General features: G+C 43.4%; 1 protein-coding gene across 1 annotated transcript; it reads left to right on the top strand.

Annotated features, from left to right (window-relative positions):
• Positions 1-1,224: 1,224 nt before the first annotated feature.
• LOC133501979 (cytochrome P450 2F2-like) lies at positions 1,225-11,882 on the top strand. Its single transcript, XM_061822206.1, has 11 exons — positions 1,225-1,404; positions 3,160-3,322; positions 3,859-4,011; positions 4,174-4,334; positions 4,591-4,659; positions 4,824-4,928; positions 5,054-5,195; positions 8,590-8,675; positions 9,004-9,105; positions 10,225-10,366; positions 10,440-11,882. The coding sequence occupies exons 1-11, from the start codon at positions 1,246-1,248 to the stop codon at positions 10,631-10,633; spliced, it is 1,476 nt and encodes a 491-aa protein (XP_061678190.1). The 5' UTR covers positions 1,225-1,245; the 3' UTR covers positions 10,634-11,882.
• The last annotated feature ends 6,659 nt before the right edge of the window (positions 11,883-18,541 follow it).

Raw genomic sequence — 18,541 nt, 5'->3', positions numbered from 1 at the left:
GGGCCTCAGAACTGTCAGGCCAACGCTCTACAGCTGCACCGCGGTGTGTTATCTTAATATGTTATCTTAATGTATCTTGAAATTAAATGGCATGAGTGGGGCATTTTACTCGGGGCGAAAAGGGGACAATTGTCCCATGGCCCTGAACAATTGGAAAGGCCATCCAGCAGAGGCCCAAAGTTTCCTAAACATTTTAGAAATGCTTTTTTCCCCCGTTTGTTTGTTTTATAAGGTCATGGGGAGCAGGGTGTACTACTAAGTCAGACCACCAAACAACAACCATTGTGTTCTTTACTACAAGGGTGAGAATTATTCAACTAACCACAATTCCACAAAGTGTTTGAAACAACAGATATATTTTGGTTGGTTATAGTGCACACAGAGCTCTTAAAAATATGGAAGTCTTTATAGAAAGGGACATATTAAGAGCGACAACAAGTTTCTTTCTGTATACTCCTAATCACCGCACACCTAAGGTAACTCCTGGAAGAAAAGAAAAACACAGTCACAGTCTAGGAGGCACTAGATTGGATTGGGGGTTTGAGGCACTTTAAAAGGTGGCAGCCTGCAGCTGTGTGAACATCCATTGAAAGTCAATATGAATCTGATATTTTCTTAGCCACTTATCCTCACGAGGGTCGCGGGAGTGTTGGAGCCTATCCCAGCTGTCAACGGGCAGGAGGCGGGGTACACTCTGTACTGGTTGGTCGCCAATAGCAGGGCACATAGAGACAAACAGCAGGACTCACAATCCCACCTTGGGCAATTTAAAGTGTCCAATTAATGTTGCATGTTTTTGGGATGTGGGAGGAAATCGGAGTGCCCTGAGAAAACCCACGCAGGCACGGGGAGAACATGCAAACTCCACACAGGAGGGTCCGGGATTGAACCCAGGACCTCAGAACTGTGAGGCCAACACTTTCCATCTGATTCACCGTGCCGCCATTATTATTATTATTACTATTATTATTACTTCCCTTTGAAAATAATGTTTGTATTAGATTAAGTTGTACAGGTTCTAGGTTACATTAACCGAAAGAGTTGGGAAATAATTTATCTTGGATCACTTTTTTTTTTTAAATCAGATAAAACTGAATAGGGCTGTAGACTTCCATATCCACTGCAGTTCTTCACCCTCCCCTTTTACGCAGAAAAGCAAAGTACACAAAGACAGAGGGCAGGACGGAGAGTTGCGCAAACTTTTAAAAGCAGTGAAGTTGTTAACTGTGTCCGCTCTCCTCTAACATGGTCGGCACGATCCTCCTTCCACTTTGTGTTTTCTTTATCCTTTTTAGTTTCATGTGCCGAAGGCCAAAGAATTTTCCACCGGGACCCACTATCCTCCCAATCTTGGGGAACATTTTGAGCCTGAGCTTGGAGAACCCCTTGCAGGACTTTGAGCGGGTACGGAAAACAGGAATATTTTCAATTGTTATTTATGCAATATACAGTATTGTTATCATATTTGAAAACATATCATTGTTAAATTCTTAAAAACTCATCGCAACATAAAACCATTAATTGTGACGAGTTTATTCTTTTGTTTTGTCTTTTTCATCACTATACTGTATATCCACTCATTGTATCCAATAAAATATATATTTTTTTTAGTTTCACACAACTCAACTGTTTTATATAGTTGCAGGATGAGAGACTGTTAGACTATTTTGTACATAGTTGAAATCCGTACCCTTTAACCACACTAATAGAAGTCAAGGCTACGCTTTGGCCTTGACCTGAACCTTTCGTACCTGTCATGACGAAAGAAAAAAAAGACAAGAAGGAATGACGCTACAACACAAAAATCATATAATATTTTCTAAATGGTCAACAAACTAAATGATCATAATTCCACAAAATCGAAGCACACAGTGGTTAAATATTTTGTATTTCAGTGTCAGGTTTATTTAGCCAGTGCATTTATTGGCAAATATCCTAAATTGTTGATACAGTATATTTATTAAACACAGTGTAACTTGAGTGGAAGGGAGAGCCTATTAAACTGTGGGACAAATTAGCATTACAGTACATGCTGAAACAAAAACACAAGGAATTTATTGCCAGTAAATCATGAATTACAGCAACAATAACGAAAATTTACAAAAGGCATGATAAAATGTATGGCGATAGTGACAGCATCATCCTTTGTTGCTATTTTTCTTTAGTTGGAACTGGGGTCTTAACAAATGGAGGCAATTATGAACTTCACCAAGTTCCAGTCAGTGTTAGCACAAAACCTTCAGGCTTTTGCTAGATACTAAAAAAAAAACGTCAGGATAGATATAGTTAAACATCTGAACTGTGTTTGGGGTCAATCAGAAGCAATTTAAAGAGTGAGGCATTTGCTGAACGTTTATTCATCCATTCATCATCCATTACGCAGTTGTGCAGGAGCCTATTCCAGCTATCTTCGGACGAGACTCGGGGCACGCCCTGGACTGGTCGCAGGCCAATCGGAGGGCACATATGAACAAACAATCATTCACACCCACATTCACACCTACAGGCAATTTAGAGTATTGAATCCACTTACCCTGCATGTTTTGGGGATGTGGGAGGAAACCAGAGTGCCTGGAGAAAACTCACGCACGGGGAGAATATGCAAACTCTACACAGGCTGGGCTGGTATTTGAACTCCAGTCCTCAGAATTTAGAAACAGATGTGCTAAGCAGTAATCCACCGTTCCACTAATTTGAATGTGAGTCGCATTCACAGTTATATGAAAGAGGGTTATTTCTACAGTTTGTTCGTTTGTTTTTAGTTCCACTCTCAATATATACAGGATGTATACAGGATATAGGTCACATTTATGGGGGAAAGTTACAAAATTATACATGTTCCTCTCATTTTTTATATAAAAAATGTAAAAATGTAATATATGTATGGTACATTATATTTTTGAGGATCTTGTTTCGGTCTTAATCCGAATCATCCAATCATGACCAATAACATACTCTTATGGCATGATGCCTAACTTTGGTTCCTCTTCAAATATTTTTTTCTAAAGTATACAATCAGAGAAGGCAAGAGTTGGGCACCCTCTTTAAAGCAGTTGAATTATTTAAGTCTGTCCACTCCTCTCCAACAACTTCATTTTAATTGATACACTGTATATTTGTATTTAACTGACATTCTCTCTTGTGTTCTTCTTTTCTTAGCTGAGGAAGGCATATGGAAATGTCTACAGCTTGTACCTGGGTCCTAAACCTGCTGTTATTGTTAATGGATTGCACGCCATGAAAGAGGCTTTAGTGTCCAAAGCAATTGACTTTGCTGGACGACCCCAAGACCTTTACGTTAATGATACCACTGACAGAAAAGGTAACGAAAACAATTATTATTAACCACCCATCCATTCATCCATCCATCCATCCATCCATCCAATTTCTAAGCCCCTTATCCTCACAAGGGTCATGGGTACTATTATTACTATTATTGTTCTTCTTATTAGTAGGAGTTGTAGTAAATGTAGTTGTAGTAGCTCTGACCCCGTAGTTCTGATGCAGAGTTACTGTCAGAGAAATAAAATCTGCTCTTTGACCATTTTTAAGTGGTTTCAGTCGATAACACACTCCCTGTACCTCCAATTAATTTAGTAACGAGACAGTATAATATGGGATCCCAATCTGCAGTTCAAATGTTTGCAGTATTTGTTTTGAAATTAAAAAAAGTAATGGGTCATGAACTGAAAAAGTAGAGTATTAGCTCTCGACGGTTGTAGTACCTCTGTATTAACTCAGGCGGCACAGTGGGGCAGCGTTGCCCTCAGTTTTGAGGACCTGGGTTCAATCCTCGCCTTTGAACATTTTTTTTGCCCCCCAGTTTGAAAACCATTGTATTAAGCACACGTGTTGCAGGAGTCATCCTGGCTGACTATGGTTCTAGTTGGAAGGAACATCGCCGATTTGCACTTATGACTTTGAGGAACTTTGGTCTTGGGAAGCAGTCAATGGAGGAGAGGATTCTGGCAGAAATTGAGTTCATCATGAAAACACTGGAAAAGAGCATTGGTGTGTGGATCATACATTTTCACTCAACACTTGATTTTCAGTTTTTTGAACTTTGAAAGTAAGACAATCCATTTCTTTTCTTTGCTTTTTTTGCCAGGCTGGGTTTTGTTTGAATGATTTAATCTCTCTATTGCGTTATTTTGCACTTCTAATCTTCTACAGGTAGTACCTTGAGTCCCCAACTTATGTTCCATAATGCATCCTCAAACATCATCTGCCAAGTTCTGTTTGGCAAACGCTACGATTATAATGACAACTTCATCAAAGTGATTGTTAAATGTTTCACTGAGAATGCCAAGTTGGCAAATGGACCTTGGGCTATGGTGAGTCACTTCTTTGGAAATAATGCTCAGAAATGAATGTTTACTATTATAAATAAATGTTTTTTTATTGTCAAAATGATAAAATACATTTACATACAAAATACATTTTGCCATTTTCATTCATGGTTTACAGACTCTAAATTTTCAAACTAAGCCAATGAATATTTTAAACTGGATATAATATGTGTGTATGTATATATGTGTATATTGAGAGAGTGGTTACAAATGCATATTTTCTGATGTATCCTTATTACAGCTGTATGACTCCTTGCCGATGATTCGTGGTCTTCCATTGCCCTTCATGAAGGCTTTTGAGAATGTCAAGGTATGCTCTACTGCTTTTAATATACTGTTAAATGTAAGGATACGTGGTTTAGACCATGGATGGGTTGATCCCGGCGTTTTTATCTTTTTTTTTTTACATCATATAAATCCTTGTTTTTCATGAAAATACAATGACTACATTTGCTTTCTAACCTTATTCTTCAGACATGTCAAAAACTTGCAAAGGGTGTGTTGGCTGAGCACAAAAGGACCAGAGTCCCTGGAGAACCACGAGACTTTCTTGACTGCTACCTGGATGAACTGGATAAGGTATTAATGAATATTAGATAGTGCGCATGGTGATTTTTTTTTCTTTAAGAGAGTGATTTTTTTAAATCTGGATTGTATGGATTACTTCCCACTTTTTAATAAAACAGGCATTCTCTTTTTTTTAGAGACATGATGATGACAGTTCCTCATTTTCAGAGCAACAGCTAACAATGTACGCTCTAGATCTTCACTTTGCTGGGACAGACACCACTTCCAACACCCTTCTGACTGCTTTCCTTTATTTTATGACTCATCCACATGTACAAGGTATGTTTGCTTGTAATTTCAGGTTATTTACACTTAGTTATGGGTATTACTGATACAGCACCGACATCTGAAAAAGTTTGACAGTTTATCTTTAGAACTAACTTTCCAATCCCCTCACACAATAGAATATGACTGCCTTCTTCTTCTTCTTCTTCTTCTTTTTCTTCTTCTTTCCTTTTGTTTTGTCCTGTTGGGGGCTCCTGCAGTCTGTGATCATGTTACATATAAGTCTATCTCCTGCATCTTACTCTCTAACAGCCACTGTCTTCATGTCTTCGCTCACAACATCCATCAACCTTCTCTTTGGTCTTCCTTTCGTTCTTTTGCCTGGCAGCTCCATACGCAGCACCCACCAATATACTCACTCTTTGGCCTCTGGACATGTCCAAGCTATTGAAGTCTGCTCTCTTGAATCTTGTCTCCAAAACATCACACTTTTGCAGTTCCTCTAATGAGCTCATTTCTAATCCTATCCATCCTGCTCATTCCTAGACAGAACCTCAAATTCTTCTTTTCTGCCACCTCCAGTTTGCCGAATGAACACAAAACCCGCCGAGCGTAGGCAACAGGGCAGCCGGGCAGCCGGGGTGCCATGTTGTGACGTGGGAACCGGCGCGAACCCTTTGGCGGTCTCCAGCAGGGAGGACCGTTGCCTGGCTGCCGTGGCATTCAGGATGAATTTGCCAGGGACCCGCAGCGGCTGGCCGTAGACGAGCTCGGCGGACAAAAACATCAGGTCCTCCTTCGGGGCGCACCTGAGGCCGAGCATGACCTGAGCTTATCCAACCAGTTACCATTTGTCAAGCCGACGCGCAGGGGTGCTTTCATGGAGCGGTGGAACCGCTCGCAGAGACCATTCGCCTGGGGGTGATAGGTGGTAGTGCGGTGCAGCTTGACCCCCAAACTCTCAGCGAATGTGTTTCAGAGTTCAGAGGTAAAATGAGGCCTGGTCTGCGCTCATGCGGGAGTAGTCGAGATCCACAGCGCAGATGACCCCCCTGGAGAGGCAGTCCACGACCACATTGGATTTGCCAGCAATGTGTTGGATGTCCGTAGTGTACTCTGAGATAAAACGACAGTTGGCGTTGCTGGCGGGTTGACCACGGCTCAGCCACCTTGGACATGGCGAAAGTGAAGGGTTTATGGTCACATATGCCGTGAATTTACCGCCAACCCACTGTTCGAATACAGCCCCAATGGCGTAGTGCGATGCGTCAATAGTGAGAGCGACGAGTGCCCCGGGGGACGGGTGGGCCAGCATAGCGGCCCGACTCAGCGCGGCCTTCATGGCCTCAAAGGCTTCCAACCTCTCGGCCGTCCACTCAATGTCCTGGTTGGGGGCCTTGCCCTTAAGAGCCTCAATCAGCGGGCGCATGGTGTGGGCCACCCGGCGGATGAACCGGTGACAGAAAATCCCCATCCGCAGAAAATACCGAAGCCCCCGAGCCGAGCGAGGTCGGGGAAAAGTGGAGACGGCCTCCACCTTTGCCGGAAGGGGGGCCGTGCCGTTCTTGTCGATGAGGTGCCCAAGGAACTGGATGGAGGGCACCCCGAAAACACACATCACCGGGTTGATGATCAGGCCATCCTGCTCGAGTCTCGCGAAGAGGTCCCAGAGGTGTATCAGATGTTCTTCCTCTGAGGAGTTGGCGACAATGATGTCGTCCAAATAGACGAACACAAAGGGCAAGTCTTTGAGCACCGAATCCATTAACCGTTGGAAAGATTGGGCCACGTTTTTGAGACCAAATGGCATCTTCAGAAACTCGAACATGTCAAACAGTGTGATTACAGCCGTCTTGGGAATGTCTGAGGGGTGCACGGGGACCTGGTGATAACCGCGCACCAGGTCGACTTTGGAGAAAAGGATTTTGCCTGCCAGGTGGGCAGAGAAGTCCTGAATGAGTGGAACAGGGTATCGGTCGGGTGTAGTCACGACGTTAAGGTAGTCACCACACGGTCGCCACCCACCACTCGGTTTAGGGATGATGTGTAGCAGTGAGGCCCACGGCCTATCCGAGCGGTGGACAATGCCCAGGCGCTCCATGTTGGCAAACTCGGACTTAGTGACTGCTAGCTACTCGGGGGTCGAGCCGTCGGGCTCAAGCGTGAATCGGCGGGCCCTTGGTCTCGATGTGGTGCTTGACCCCATGTTTAGTTGTGGCAGAGGAGAAAGTGGGTCAAGCCAGGGAACTCACCAAGGAGGAGCTGATACTTGGTGCCTTCTGAGAGTGAACTCGAGAGACCGCCATAAGTCGCCCCATTGCAGACAAAGGCAACTGAGGATAAAGTCAGTGCATCCACCAGACGGCCCTTCTTAACGTCCACCAGCAGCCATGGGCACACAAAAAAATCAGCACTGAGGATAGGGAATGAGACATTGGCAGTGACAAAGTCCCATGTAAAACGCTGAGGCTCAAAACACAAGTTCACAGTCTTTATGCCATTAGAGCGGATAAGGGAGCCATTAACAGACAGTAGGGGTGGCCCCTGAGTCCCGCCAGCGGCGTCTTCCGTAGTGGCAGTCAGAACGCTCTTTTGGGCGCCAGTGTCGCAAAGGAATTTGCGCCCAGAAACGGTGTCCTTGGTGAAGAGCAGCCGGTTCTTCATGCCCACGCTCAGGGCCGCTACGGAGCACGGATTTTGGCGTTTCTCAACACGTCTTAATTGCAAGGTTTGCGGCACCACTTTGCTTTCACACCAAAATGGGCGTGGAAGTAGCACAGGCCTGTGCCAGCGCGGCCGTCGGTGGCGATGGGGCCCCTGTTGGATGGCACCCCCGTGCCCGGGGCCAAGTAATTGCGTGCCGGTGCCAGCACCTCAGGGGAGAAGCGTTGGGAGGCCAGGAAGAAACGGTCGGCCTCCTCAGCCAGGACACAGAGCCCAGTGATAGTAGTGTTAGCGAGCGCAGTCCGAACACTTTGTTCTAAGAAACACTTCCATGAAAAGGTAAATGGGCTCTTCCGGGCCCAACAGGTTTTCCATGTGTTCGGAAGGTTTGCTGTCCCCCAGTCCATTAATAGCCAAAAGACATCGGGCTCGCTCTGGCCGTGAAAGCTCGAAACCTTTGAGGAGATGAGTCTTGACCCCAGCATATTTATCTTGGAGCGGGCGAAATGTGATGAAACTCACTGCCCTTGCTGCCGTTGCACTCCCAAGAGCTGAGACAACGCGATAATAGTGATGGCGGTTGCCATGTTCGGGTTAGCCTCGGAAACACTGGGACTGATGTGAGGGTCACCAGTGTAGTGCAGAAGAAAAGGAGTCCGAGGTTTTTTGTGCTCTGTTTACCTCACACCAGATCCCATTCATGTGTTTTGTGAAAAGTTGTGAACTTAATTTTTTCCTTTTAACAAGCGTTTTTTCAACTCATATGTTTTTCTATATCTGTTAGAGCGTTGCCAACAGGAGATTGATGAGGTGTTAAAAGGAAAGGATAACGTGTCTTTTGATGACAGAAACAATATGCCATATGTGCAGGTAAATTGTTCCATAACAATATCAGTAAAAAAAAACCTTTACAGTATATGAAGTGATCCAAATGATTTTAACATTTATTCATCCAAGCTATAATCTTATGATGTCTACCTTTAAAACAGCAAAATTCAAAAGAGAAAGCACAGTCATGGCACACAGATAACGAAAAATACCATTTAGCACAGATTATACAGCGTATATACATTTTGTTGGCTCTCCTCTTCATACACTATATATATATATAATGTATGTATAGAGTTTTAATGTATACTGTGTGTGTATGAGCATATATATATATATATGAATAAATAAATAATATATATACTTACAGGCTGTAATCCATGAAGTTCAGCGAGTAGCAAACACTGTACCATTGAGTGTGTTTCACTGTACGACGAAAAACACAGAGCTGATGGGATATTCTATTCCTAAGGTAAGAGAAAGTCCACCACAAAGGAACAGTTTAGATTCGTGAACGCAGACCTCCATTGTGTTAACTGTTCACTTAGGGGAAAAAATCTTGAAGCACCACAATTGTTTTCATTTGTTTGGCCATGAGCTAGATCACTTCCTGGTACACATAGGAAGATGTTCGATGAAAAGTGCAACAAATTGAAAAATCATTGTATAGTTTTAGTTTGCCTCTTCATTTCGTATAAAGTTACTCTCAGGTCCACACCACAATGGTGTCTGTACCACATGCAGCCCTTCTGCAAAGTGCAAAGTCATGACTGTGTGCTTAATGATTAGACCACTGATTTTGTACGATTTGAATTACAGTATGTGGTAAGGAGGAATTACTCAATGACCCAAAAGGGCCAGAAAGTTAGAAATCAATTTCTGTATCATAAAGTTTCATTAAGTTGTGGTTGATAAGTTAACTATACTGTTTAAGGCCTAAGACAGGAACAAAATCCCATTCATCCATCCATTTTCTTAGCGGCTTTTTCTCACAAGGGTCGTGGGGAGTGCTGGAGCCTATCCCAGCTGTCAATGGGCAGGAGGTCAGGTACACCCTGAACTGGTTGCCAGCCAATCGCAGGGCACATCGAGACTAACAGCCACACTCACAATCACACCTAGGGGCAATTTATAGTGTCCAATTAATGTTGCATTTTTTTTGGAACGTGGGAGGAAACCCGAGTGCCTGGAGAAAATCCACCCAGGCACGGGGATAACAATCATAGGGCACATAGAGACAAACAGGTGCACTCACAATCACACAGATGTGTGTGACAATTTATAGTGTCCAATTAATATTGCATGTTTTTGGGATGTGGGAGGAAACAGGAGTGCCTGGTGGAAACCCACGCAGGCAGGGGGAGAACATGCAAACTCCACACAGGCAGAACCTGGGACCTCAAAACTGTGAGGCCAATGCTTTCCAGCTGAGCCACTGTGGCGCTCAAAATCCCATGTAATTTTTGTAGTATTTTTTAAATTATTTTGATGTGACTTTCACTCTTCTGTAATTCTTATTCTCTATAGCCATCCATCCATCCATCCATGTTCCCCTTAGTCTTCACATTATTTGGTTTCTTTTGTTCGCCAGGGTACAATGATCATCCCAAACCTGACCTCGGTGCTTCATGAAGAAGGCCAGTGGAAATTTCCTCATAAATTCAACCCAGAAAACTTCCTCAATGACCGGGGCGAGTTTGTCAAGCCAGAAGCGTTTATGCCTTTTTCTGCTGGTATGTAGTCACATATTGTGTACATGGTGAGTATACTGAAACTGAAACTGTATACTGAAACTTTTCTTTACAGGTCCTCGCATGTGTCTTGGTGAGGGTTTGGCTCGTATGGAGCTCTTCATCATCACGGTGACTCTGCTCAGAAAGTTTAGGTTCATCTGGCCTGAGGATGCAGGAGAGCCAGACTTTACTCCAGTCTATGGAGTCACTCTCACTCCCAAACCTTATCGCATGAAGATTCAACTAAGAGCAACCCAGACAAGCTGAGCGGAGACATTTAAATGAAAGGAGAGTAGCATCTTTTTGTTTGCTTTAATAGCCTAGCTAGCTCGTATGCCTTGGCAGTGCATACCTGTATTTTTTTTATAGCACAATGGAGTGAAAAGCTGAGCCTGTTTTTCTTCAAAGTATGGTGCTAATAGAGCATTAGAAACAAACTGTTCACTCATCCTTCTTGATGGCCAAATTCCAGAAAAGACAAAGACGGTGTTTTTCTAAGCATGACATTGATTTGTCTTTTGTGATAATCGTGTGTAAAGGCTATACATAACATATATATATATATACATAACTGTATATATAAGATTTTCTCACGAACAGTTGTTCACACATCACTATCTATCAATCAATGTGTTAAAGCTTCACTATTTATTTAAATCATTTCAATCTTTAATTGGATATTAAACAAGAGTTTTAAATGGAAATGAGCTCTGTTCAGAATCTCCAGGCAGATCAGATTACAAAGGGAAATGACATGTTAAAATTATGTTGGGGAAACATTCAAAGATGGAAGTTGAATTCATAAATGTGGTATCACTGATGCGAGATGGAGGACACAGTTTACCCCCCGGGGTCCGACATTAAGCCTTTTTAGGTAGTGGCCAGGAAGGGCAGTCAGGTTGTGGTGGCTCTATCAGAACATCTACTGGCCCCATATATTCACAATACCACACATTAAATTTAGCTATTATTTTGTTATTAAGCATCTCTATACTTGGTTTTTCCAGACCTTTTCAGAAATTCTTACTGCAACTGCCTTCATGACTGTGACAGTGTACCACTTACCTCACTAAAATCAATGTGTTGCAATAGGGCTTAAAAGAATAAAAGGATTACAAAATTATTAAAATGCTCTGGGTTGATGTTGATACACTGAACCAGAATCAGCTATATTGGTCAAGTATGTACCAGCACGCAAGGAATTTGTCTCTGGTAGTGGTGCTGCCCTAAGACTACCGCATTCACATGCCGTCAACCCGTCGTCTTTTTTTTTCAATCCTTCTGCAGTGTCCTCTCCAGGTCAAGGATGAGATAATGCCCTAAGTGGAGGAGTTCAAGTATGTTGGGGTCTTGTTCATGAGCGAGGGAAGAATGGAGTAGGAGATCGACAGGCGGATCGGTGCGACCTTTGTAATGATGCGGACTTTGTATCGAACTGTTTTGGTAAAGCGGGAGCTCAACTGACATGCAAAGCTCTCAATTTACCTGTCAATCTACATTCCTACCCTCATGTATGTTCATGAGCTGTGGGTTGTGACCGAAAAAACAAGATCCTGGAAGAAGACCCCAGGGAAACAACTACGAGAACTTTGGCAATGCATCTTGATTCAGTCAATAGTAAACTGTCAGGGGCATGGCCAGGCCACCGCCGTGGGTGGTGCCACATCTGACAGCTGTCACACAGCTGTGTTTCATTTTGGACATTAATTTACCAAGCATTTAAGTGGCAAATGTGTCATCAGTGGCGGCACAGTGGCTCAGCTGGAAAGCGTTGGCCTCCAAGTTGCACGTTTTTGGATTTTGCCTGTTGCCTAGCGTTTTTGTGCTTCCACCTATTTTGGACTGCTTTTTTTGTATTCGACCTCCTTCTGGAATAAAACCACTCTTAATATCATGCCCATGCCTCGGAGTCCTGTATTTGGGTCACCCCCGAGCCGCTTGCTCATGACAGAATGAACTGGACAGAACAGGACCCCGCAGGGAAGATGCGGCATTGCCGGCCACACAGCCGGGCAATACAACACAGAAGGCACAATTAAAGCTAATGAGGCACATGTGAGGTGCTGCTGACGGAGGTAGCCACGCAAAGCGCAGAGGTCTGGCCACGCCCCTGAAACATTCTGCATGTCAGTTCAGTTTAGCTGTGAAAGTGAATTTTACCCAGACCAAACAACTAATGTGCTGTGACAGTGAAAGCGTAGAGAAATTATAAATCGACAAAACACATTAAACCAAAATACCGTCGTTACAAATTAAAAATTAAAAGTCCATATAAAATGTAACATCTACAGTAAATATATAGCATATAAATTTGGTAGTTGTCAGATCCATTAACTCATTGCAGCCTGTCTCAATTGGCCAGTAAAGAGAAGCAAGCTATACCCTATATGTGAATTTTAAAAAGTATCGACTGTTATATTAACCTGTTATTACACACTAATATGGTCCAAGCAGTTGTTTCTGCCATAAAACAGAACAACTGCTCCATGTGCCACGGGTCCAAAGTACTTTATCCAAGTTTCTCTTACACACGTAGTTATCTCGACTTTTCAGATTCTCCTGATTAATTTATCTTCATTAATGATCCTTTGGTTGTACATGATTTATTGTTCCTGTAAATGTCATCAGATCATGATTTCATAAAAGCCCGTGTGCTACAAGGAGGGACAAGAGAGTGAAGATGCGCTCAAACCAGTGAAATATATTTCAGTATAACCACCAGCAGAAGCTTCAGAGTGCATGCAGAAGTTGTCGTCATCTTAAACTGTGACTTCCTGGCTCTCCAACATCCTGGCCATCTCACCTACATTTTCTTTATTTCATTATAGGGGTAACTTTGTTTGCTTGGAATAAGTTGATCATAACTTGTTGAATTTCTTACAATTTTGACATAGATTGATTTGTTACAAACATCTGATATGCAGTAAGATACACATGGGTCATTTGATAATCTGGATTTTCACAACATTTTACTGTAATGCTGACACTCAAGCACCTCAGAGGTAAGAAGAAACCATAGTATTGTGTGGTTTATGGTTGCACATAGCTTAAAGGTCTCATCTGTTAGTTGCATTGTTCATGAGGGATTAAGCACTGAAGATGTGTGTCACGACCCATCGAGATGGAGGGAGGACCCAAATGCAGGACTCTGGAGATGCAGAGGTAATTCGGGAAAACGTTTATAGTTCCAAGGTCGGGGATCGGGCAGACAGTCAGGTGCAGCAGCGGTAGTCAGGACGTTGGGCGTAGAGATCAGATATGCGGGCAGGCAAGAGTCGGTACACGGGAGATCGATCAAAGAAGGCAGGAGTGTCAAAGGACTCAGGCTTACGGGGTCGATCGGAGAACAGGCGGAGGTCGGTACACACGGGTTCACGATCAGAGATACGGGACTGCAGGAACAGGGCGTGAGTTGCAGCGATCTGACGAAGGACCAGTCGTCCCCAGGGTCCTATATACATTGGGTGTCATTAAAGTTCATGAGATGCAGGTGTGTGTCTACTGATTGGCTGGCCACCCCCAGCCCGGGCTGGAAGCCAGGAGCATGACAATGTGTTTCTGCAGAGAGATCAAATAATATGCAGCCCAAAATCCGACTACACACTGTTGGACATTTGAGTCATTTCCACCAATTACAGTTAATTATCAAATACCATAAAATAAAAGACTTTGGCGGCATTATTGAAATTTAAAAAATACAGTTTCAACTGCATCGTGGGATTTTGGTTGACTTCACACAGAGAGTTCATGTGTTTTGTAGCAGAGGTCCGGCATTCATTGCACTTTAAAATCCTGACTTGTTGCCATAATGTAGACATTAATCCTAAATGTTCATGAATTATCAGGTTTAATGGTAAATGGTGAATTGACTGCACTTATATTGCATTTTATCTCCACCATCACAGTGCCGAAAGCACATCACATAGCCTCAAATTCACCTATTCACCTATTCGCACACATATTCACATTCAAATGAGCTGCTGCTGCCATGCAATGTGCTGCCAGGCCCTGTGGGAGCAAATAAGGGTGCAGCGCATCGGCCAAGTGACCCTTCGATCACTGGATGATTGACTCTACCAACTGAGCCACAACCACCCAAAGTAATAGTAGTTCATCGAATGCGTCTTATTTAACTCTCGTGTTACATTTATGTCACACTTTGCTTTCATGAAACCCTTACTGTAGGTTCTGTGCCAGTGACAACATCTCAATAAGTTCAGCTCTATGTTAAGTAAAACTCGGCTAACCGTTTCCTGTAACTCATCAACTGCAGTCAGGGCTGCTGTTTCAACACTGAGTCAAGCCCGTGTGTGTGCACGTGTGTGTATTATTGCGTGTGCATGTGTGTGCGTGTGCGTGTGTGTGTGTGTGTGTGTGTGTGTCTGTGCGTGGGTGTGTCATGAGTGCTTTGCAGTGTTAAGGTATTGGACTCTGGCAGTTCCATCTTATTATCCTAATTATGCTTGACTCTGACTCGTCACCACACTATCAACAGTCTACGTTGAGTTTGGAGCCTAGTAACCTTGTCTACCTTGTGTTTTTGGAGACCTCATAATTTTAGCTCTACCTCATTCTTGCTTTGCTTCCCGAGTCTGCCATCTTCCCTTGCTCCCTGCAAACTAGGGCTCACCTCTTAGGGGTATCCAACAACCTGAACTCCTACCCTGCCAGACCGGTCCACATTGGAACCCTGCCAATCCCAGATGTAGTTCTCAGAGTAGCTTTGTTTACATTCGTTCACAAACTCACCTACCTGTCCTCTCCGCATCTGGGACCAACTTACAACATGAATCCTGACAACTCCACTGCACACAAATGTTAATTTCCTCGCGCTTACTTAATTTGCCCAACTTCGTCTACAAGACAAAAGATCTTCCATTGTCCACGTCTGACTCATCAGCACCACAATGAATATAAACAATTCATCTATCTTCTACTACTCATCCAAGGTCGGGTCACAGGGGCAGTACCTTTAGCAGGGATGCCCAGACTTCCCTCTCCACAGCCACTTCATCCAGCTCTTCCAGGGGGATCCCAAAGGATAACCAGCCCAGCCAAGGGACATATTCTCTCCAGCGTATCCTGGGTCCTCCCCTGGTTCTCCTTTCAGAGAAACATGCCCGGAACACTACACCAGGGAGGCATCCAAATCAGTTGTCCCGTCCACCTCATCTGGTTCCTCTTAAGAGGAGAAGCGGCTCTATTTTGAGCTCCTTCCGTATGAAAGATCTTCTCACCCTCTCTCTAAGGAATAGCCTGGATACCCTGCAAAGGAAACTTCTATTCGGAATCTTGTTCTTTCAGTCATGACCCACAGCTCGTGACCATAGGTAATGGTAGGAATGTAGATCGACTGGTAACTTGAGAGCTTCACCTTTCAATTCATTTCCTTCTTTACCAAATGGACCAATGCTGCAGATGCTACACCGATCTGCCAGTCAATCTCATGTTCTTCTCACACTCGTTAACAAGACCCCAACATACTTGAACTCCTTCACTTGGGGCAGAATTTCATCCCTGGTCTCAGATTTGCAGGTGCTGATTCTCATCCCAGTCGTTTCACACTCGGCTGCAAACCGCTCGAGTGAGAGCTGGATATCACGGCTTGATGAAGCCAACAGAACCACAAATTCTGCAAAACATCTGCAAAAAGCAGGGATGCAACACTGAGGACTTACAACCGGACCACATCTACACCTTGGCTGTGCCTAAAAATTCTGCCCATAAAAGTTATGAAGAGAATTGGTGACAAAAGGCAGCCTTAGCAGAGTCCAACTCTCACCAGAAAGCAGTCTAACTTTTTCCGGGAATGCAGATCAAACTCTGACAGTGGTCGTACAGGGACCAAACAACCCATATCACGAGGTTTGGTACAACAATCTCCCAAAGCCCCCCCAACAAGATTCCCCGAGGGACAAAAAACATGCATTAATCAGCGCCCACTGTTTCTGTGATGTTGAAATGTCTTATCTGACTGGTTAGAATACATAACCTGACTAGAGAAAGTATAGATAGGAAATGAAAAAGCCATTTAAATAGAAACATTGCTCCATCTTGTGTTCAGTTATTATTTTTTTAAACTCGCTGATCGATGATTGGCCCCAAAAATCCTCAATGTGTAAACCCTAATATGTGTGGATTTGGCCACCAAAGGCTGAAGCAATGCCTGCGCTGCGGTCCCTCTTGCCTGGATGAATTTTTGCCCCACCTCCTCCTTGCTACGAATCACAGCTGACTATGCCCTCGATTCATGGCCAGCTGAATTTTTACAGTGACAAAGGGGTGGCTGCTCCAGAATGTCTCTCTGTGGCCCATGAGAGTGTGTGCAGTCACTGCAAATTTTTCCCTCCCCGCTTAGGAGAAGTGGCAATAGGAGGCACACTGAAAAGTTCTGGGGAAGTGAGATTTTGAGAGCATTTTGTGTCTGGATCCTGAAAGAATGTCTCAGTCCTTGACCATTTTGACACCTAATTTCACATAATTTGTGATTATTATTATTATTTTATCTATTCTTTCATTGTCCGACTTGTTAACTTACGAGAGACTCTTTACTTTGAATTTTGGGGTCTTTTGGGCTGTTGTTTTCAAAGAGAAAGATGAAAATGAATCACATTTTCCTTATAATAATAGTTAGTTCTGTTAATTTAAAATGCTGTTGAAATTAATTAAAAACAAAATCCTTGAATTTGTTTTTGTAAAATGCTTTGTTAAAGTTTTGTTGTAGTTATTTCATTTGTTTTCAATAACTTAACCTTGTTCCTTACAGATGAGTGAACGTGACACCCACCCCCACCCCCGCTTAACAAGCAATGGGAAATAATCTTTAAAATGTAGTGTTGTTAAACGATACTATACAACCCTATTAATTACATTAGTATTGTACATCCATCCATTTTCTTTGCCGCTTATCCTCACGAGGGTCACGGGGAGTGCTGGAGCCGATCCCAGCTGTCAATGGGCAGGAGGTGGGGTACACCCTGAACTGATTAGCAGCCAATTGCAGGGCACATAGAGACAAACAGTCGCAGTCACAATCACACCTAGGGGCAATTTAGAGTGTCCAATTAATGTTGCATGTTTTTGAGATGTGGGAGCAAACCGCAGTGCCCAGAGAAAACCCACCCAGGCACAGGGTGAACATGGAAACTCCACACAGGCGACGCCGGTATTGAACCTGGGTCCTCAGAACTGGGAGGCTTTACCAGCTGCCAACCGTGCTGCCCAATATAGTACAGTCTGCAAATGTTCTTTTGCAGTCTCCATCTTGTAGTATTTATTGCCTCTTCGAGGCCAAAAGAGAGTAATGCAGCATTAAAATCATCTCAGAGAAGGAAATAGTTACAGTACAAATATGACCTTTCTTGTCACTAATATCCTTTTATATCCGTGTTATCTTCCAAAACTACAAACTGCCTGAGGAGGCTATATATGAAATGAGAAATCCCCTGCCCTGATATATTTTGTACACAACTATAAAACAATTTTAATGCTACTGATAAACATTAGTCGGTATTCAAACTCATAACACAAATTTCAACTTTGTCCCAATCATGTAGAGTCAGACATTCTCATTGACTTCATCAGAACATGATGATTTTACACCTCAGTAGCACAAACATTAATAGAATTCTAATGAATTACACTCCACTAGGGTGATTGGAAATTGGCAGATTGTCCAAGCTTTTGTATGGAAGCTAATTGTTTTACTCTATATTGTCAACTGGAGGCCAGGGGATGCATGCGTGTGTGTGTGTGTGTGTGTGTGTGTGTGCGTTGGCACATGTGGGTGTGGGTGTTGGGTTTGAATAGCATGGGTGCTGACAAGGACCTTCTATGATGACATTCAGTTGAATGATGGTGTGGCAGAGAGAGGAGAGAGGGGGCAGAAAAATCAAGGGAATAACTCAAAACATTCACTGAGATTTGATTTGAAGATATTTGGCAAGCCGGTGAAGACAAGTGACGGCAAATACAGAGCTGGATATAACAAACAAGGCGCGCTTGTGGTTGACAGGCATGGAATCAAGTCGACCGAGGCAAATTTGGGAATATCAGTAACCGATTTCCACAAGTGGATTCCTCCAACATGGACTAGTGTGAGGAACTGGCACATATACACGTTCTGCATACAGGTGTTCCTCAGTCCCACACACAAACATCTGGTTTCCTGTCGTG

Source organism: Syngnathoides biaculeatus, chromosome 6 (genome assembly GCF_019802595.1).
Source record: "Syngnathoides biaculeatus isolate LvHL_M chromosome 6, ASM1980259v1, whole genome shotgun sequence".
NCBI classification, from domain to species: domain Eukaryota; kingdom Metazoa; phylum Chordata; class Actinopteri; order Syngnathiformes; family Syngnathidae; genus Syngnathoides; species Syngnathoides biaculeatus.
The sequence above is the reverse complement of the archived record's forward strand: the minus strand, read 5'-3'. Positions and strand labels throughout refer to the sequence as shown.

Coding starts and splice junctions, on each gene's coding strand:
- LOC133501979 (XM_061822206.1), top strand. CDS start 1,246: ATGGTCGGCACGATCCTCCTTCCACTTTGTGTTTTCTTTATCCTTTTT. Junction 4,660..4,823: donor AGGCTTTTGAGAATGTCAAG/GTATGCTCTACT, acceptor CTTATTCTTCAG/ACATGTCAAAAACTTGCAAA. Junction 10,367..10,439: donor GTTTATGCCTTTTTCTGCTG/GTATGTAGTCAC, acceptor TTTTCTTTACAG/GTCCTCGCATGTGTCTTGGT.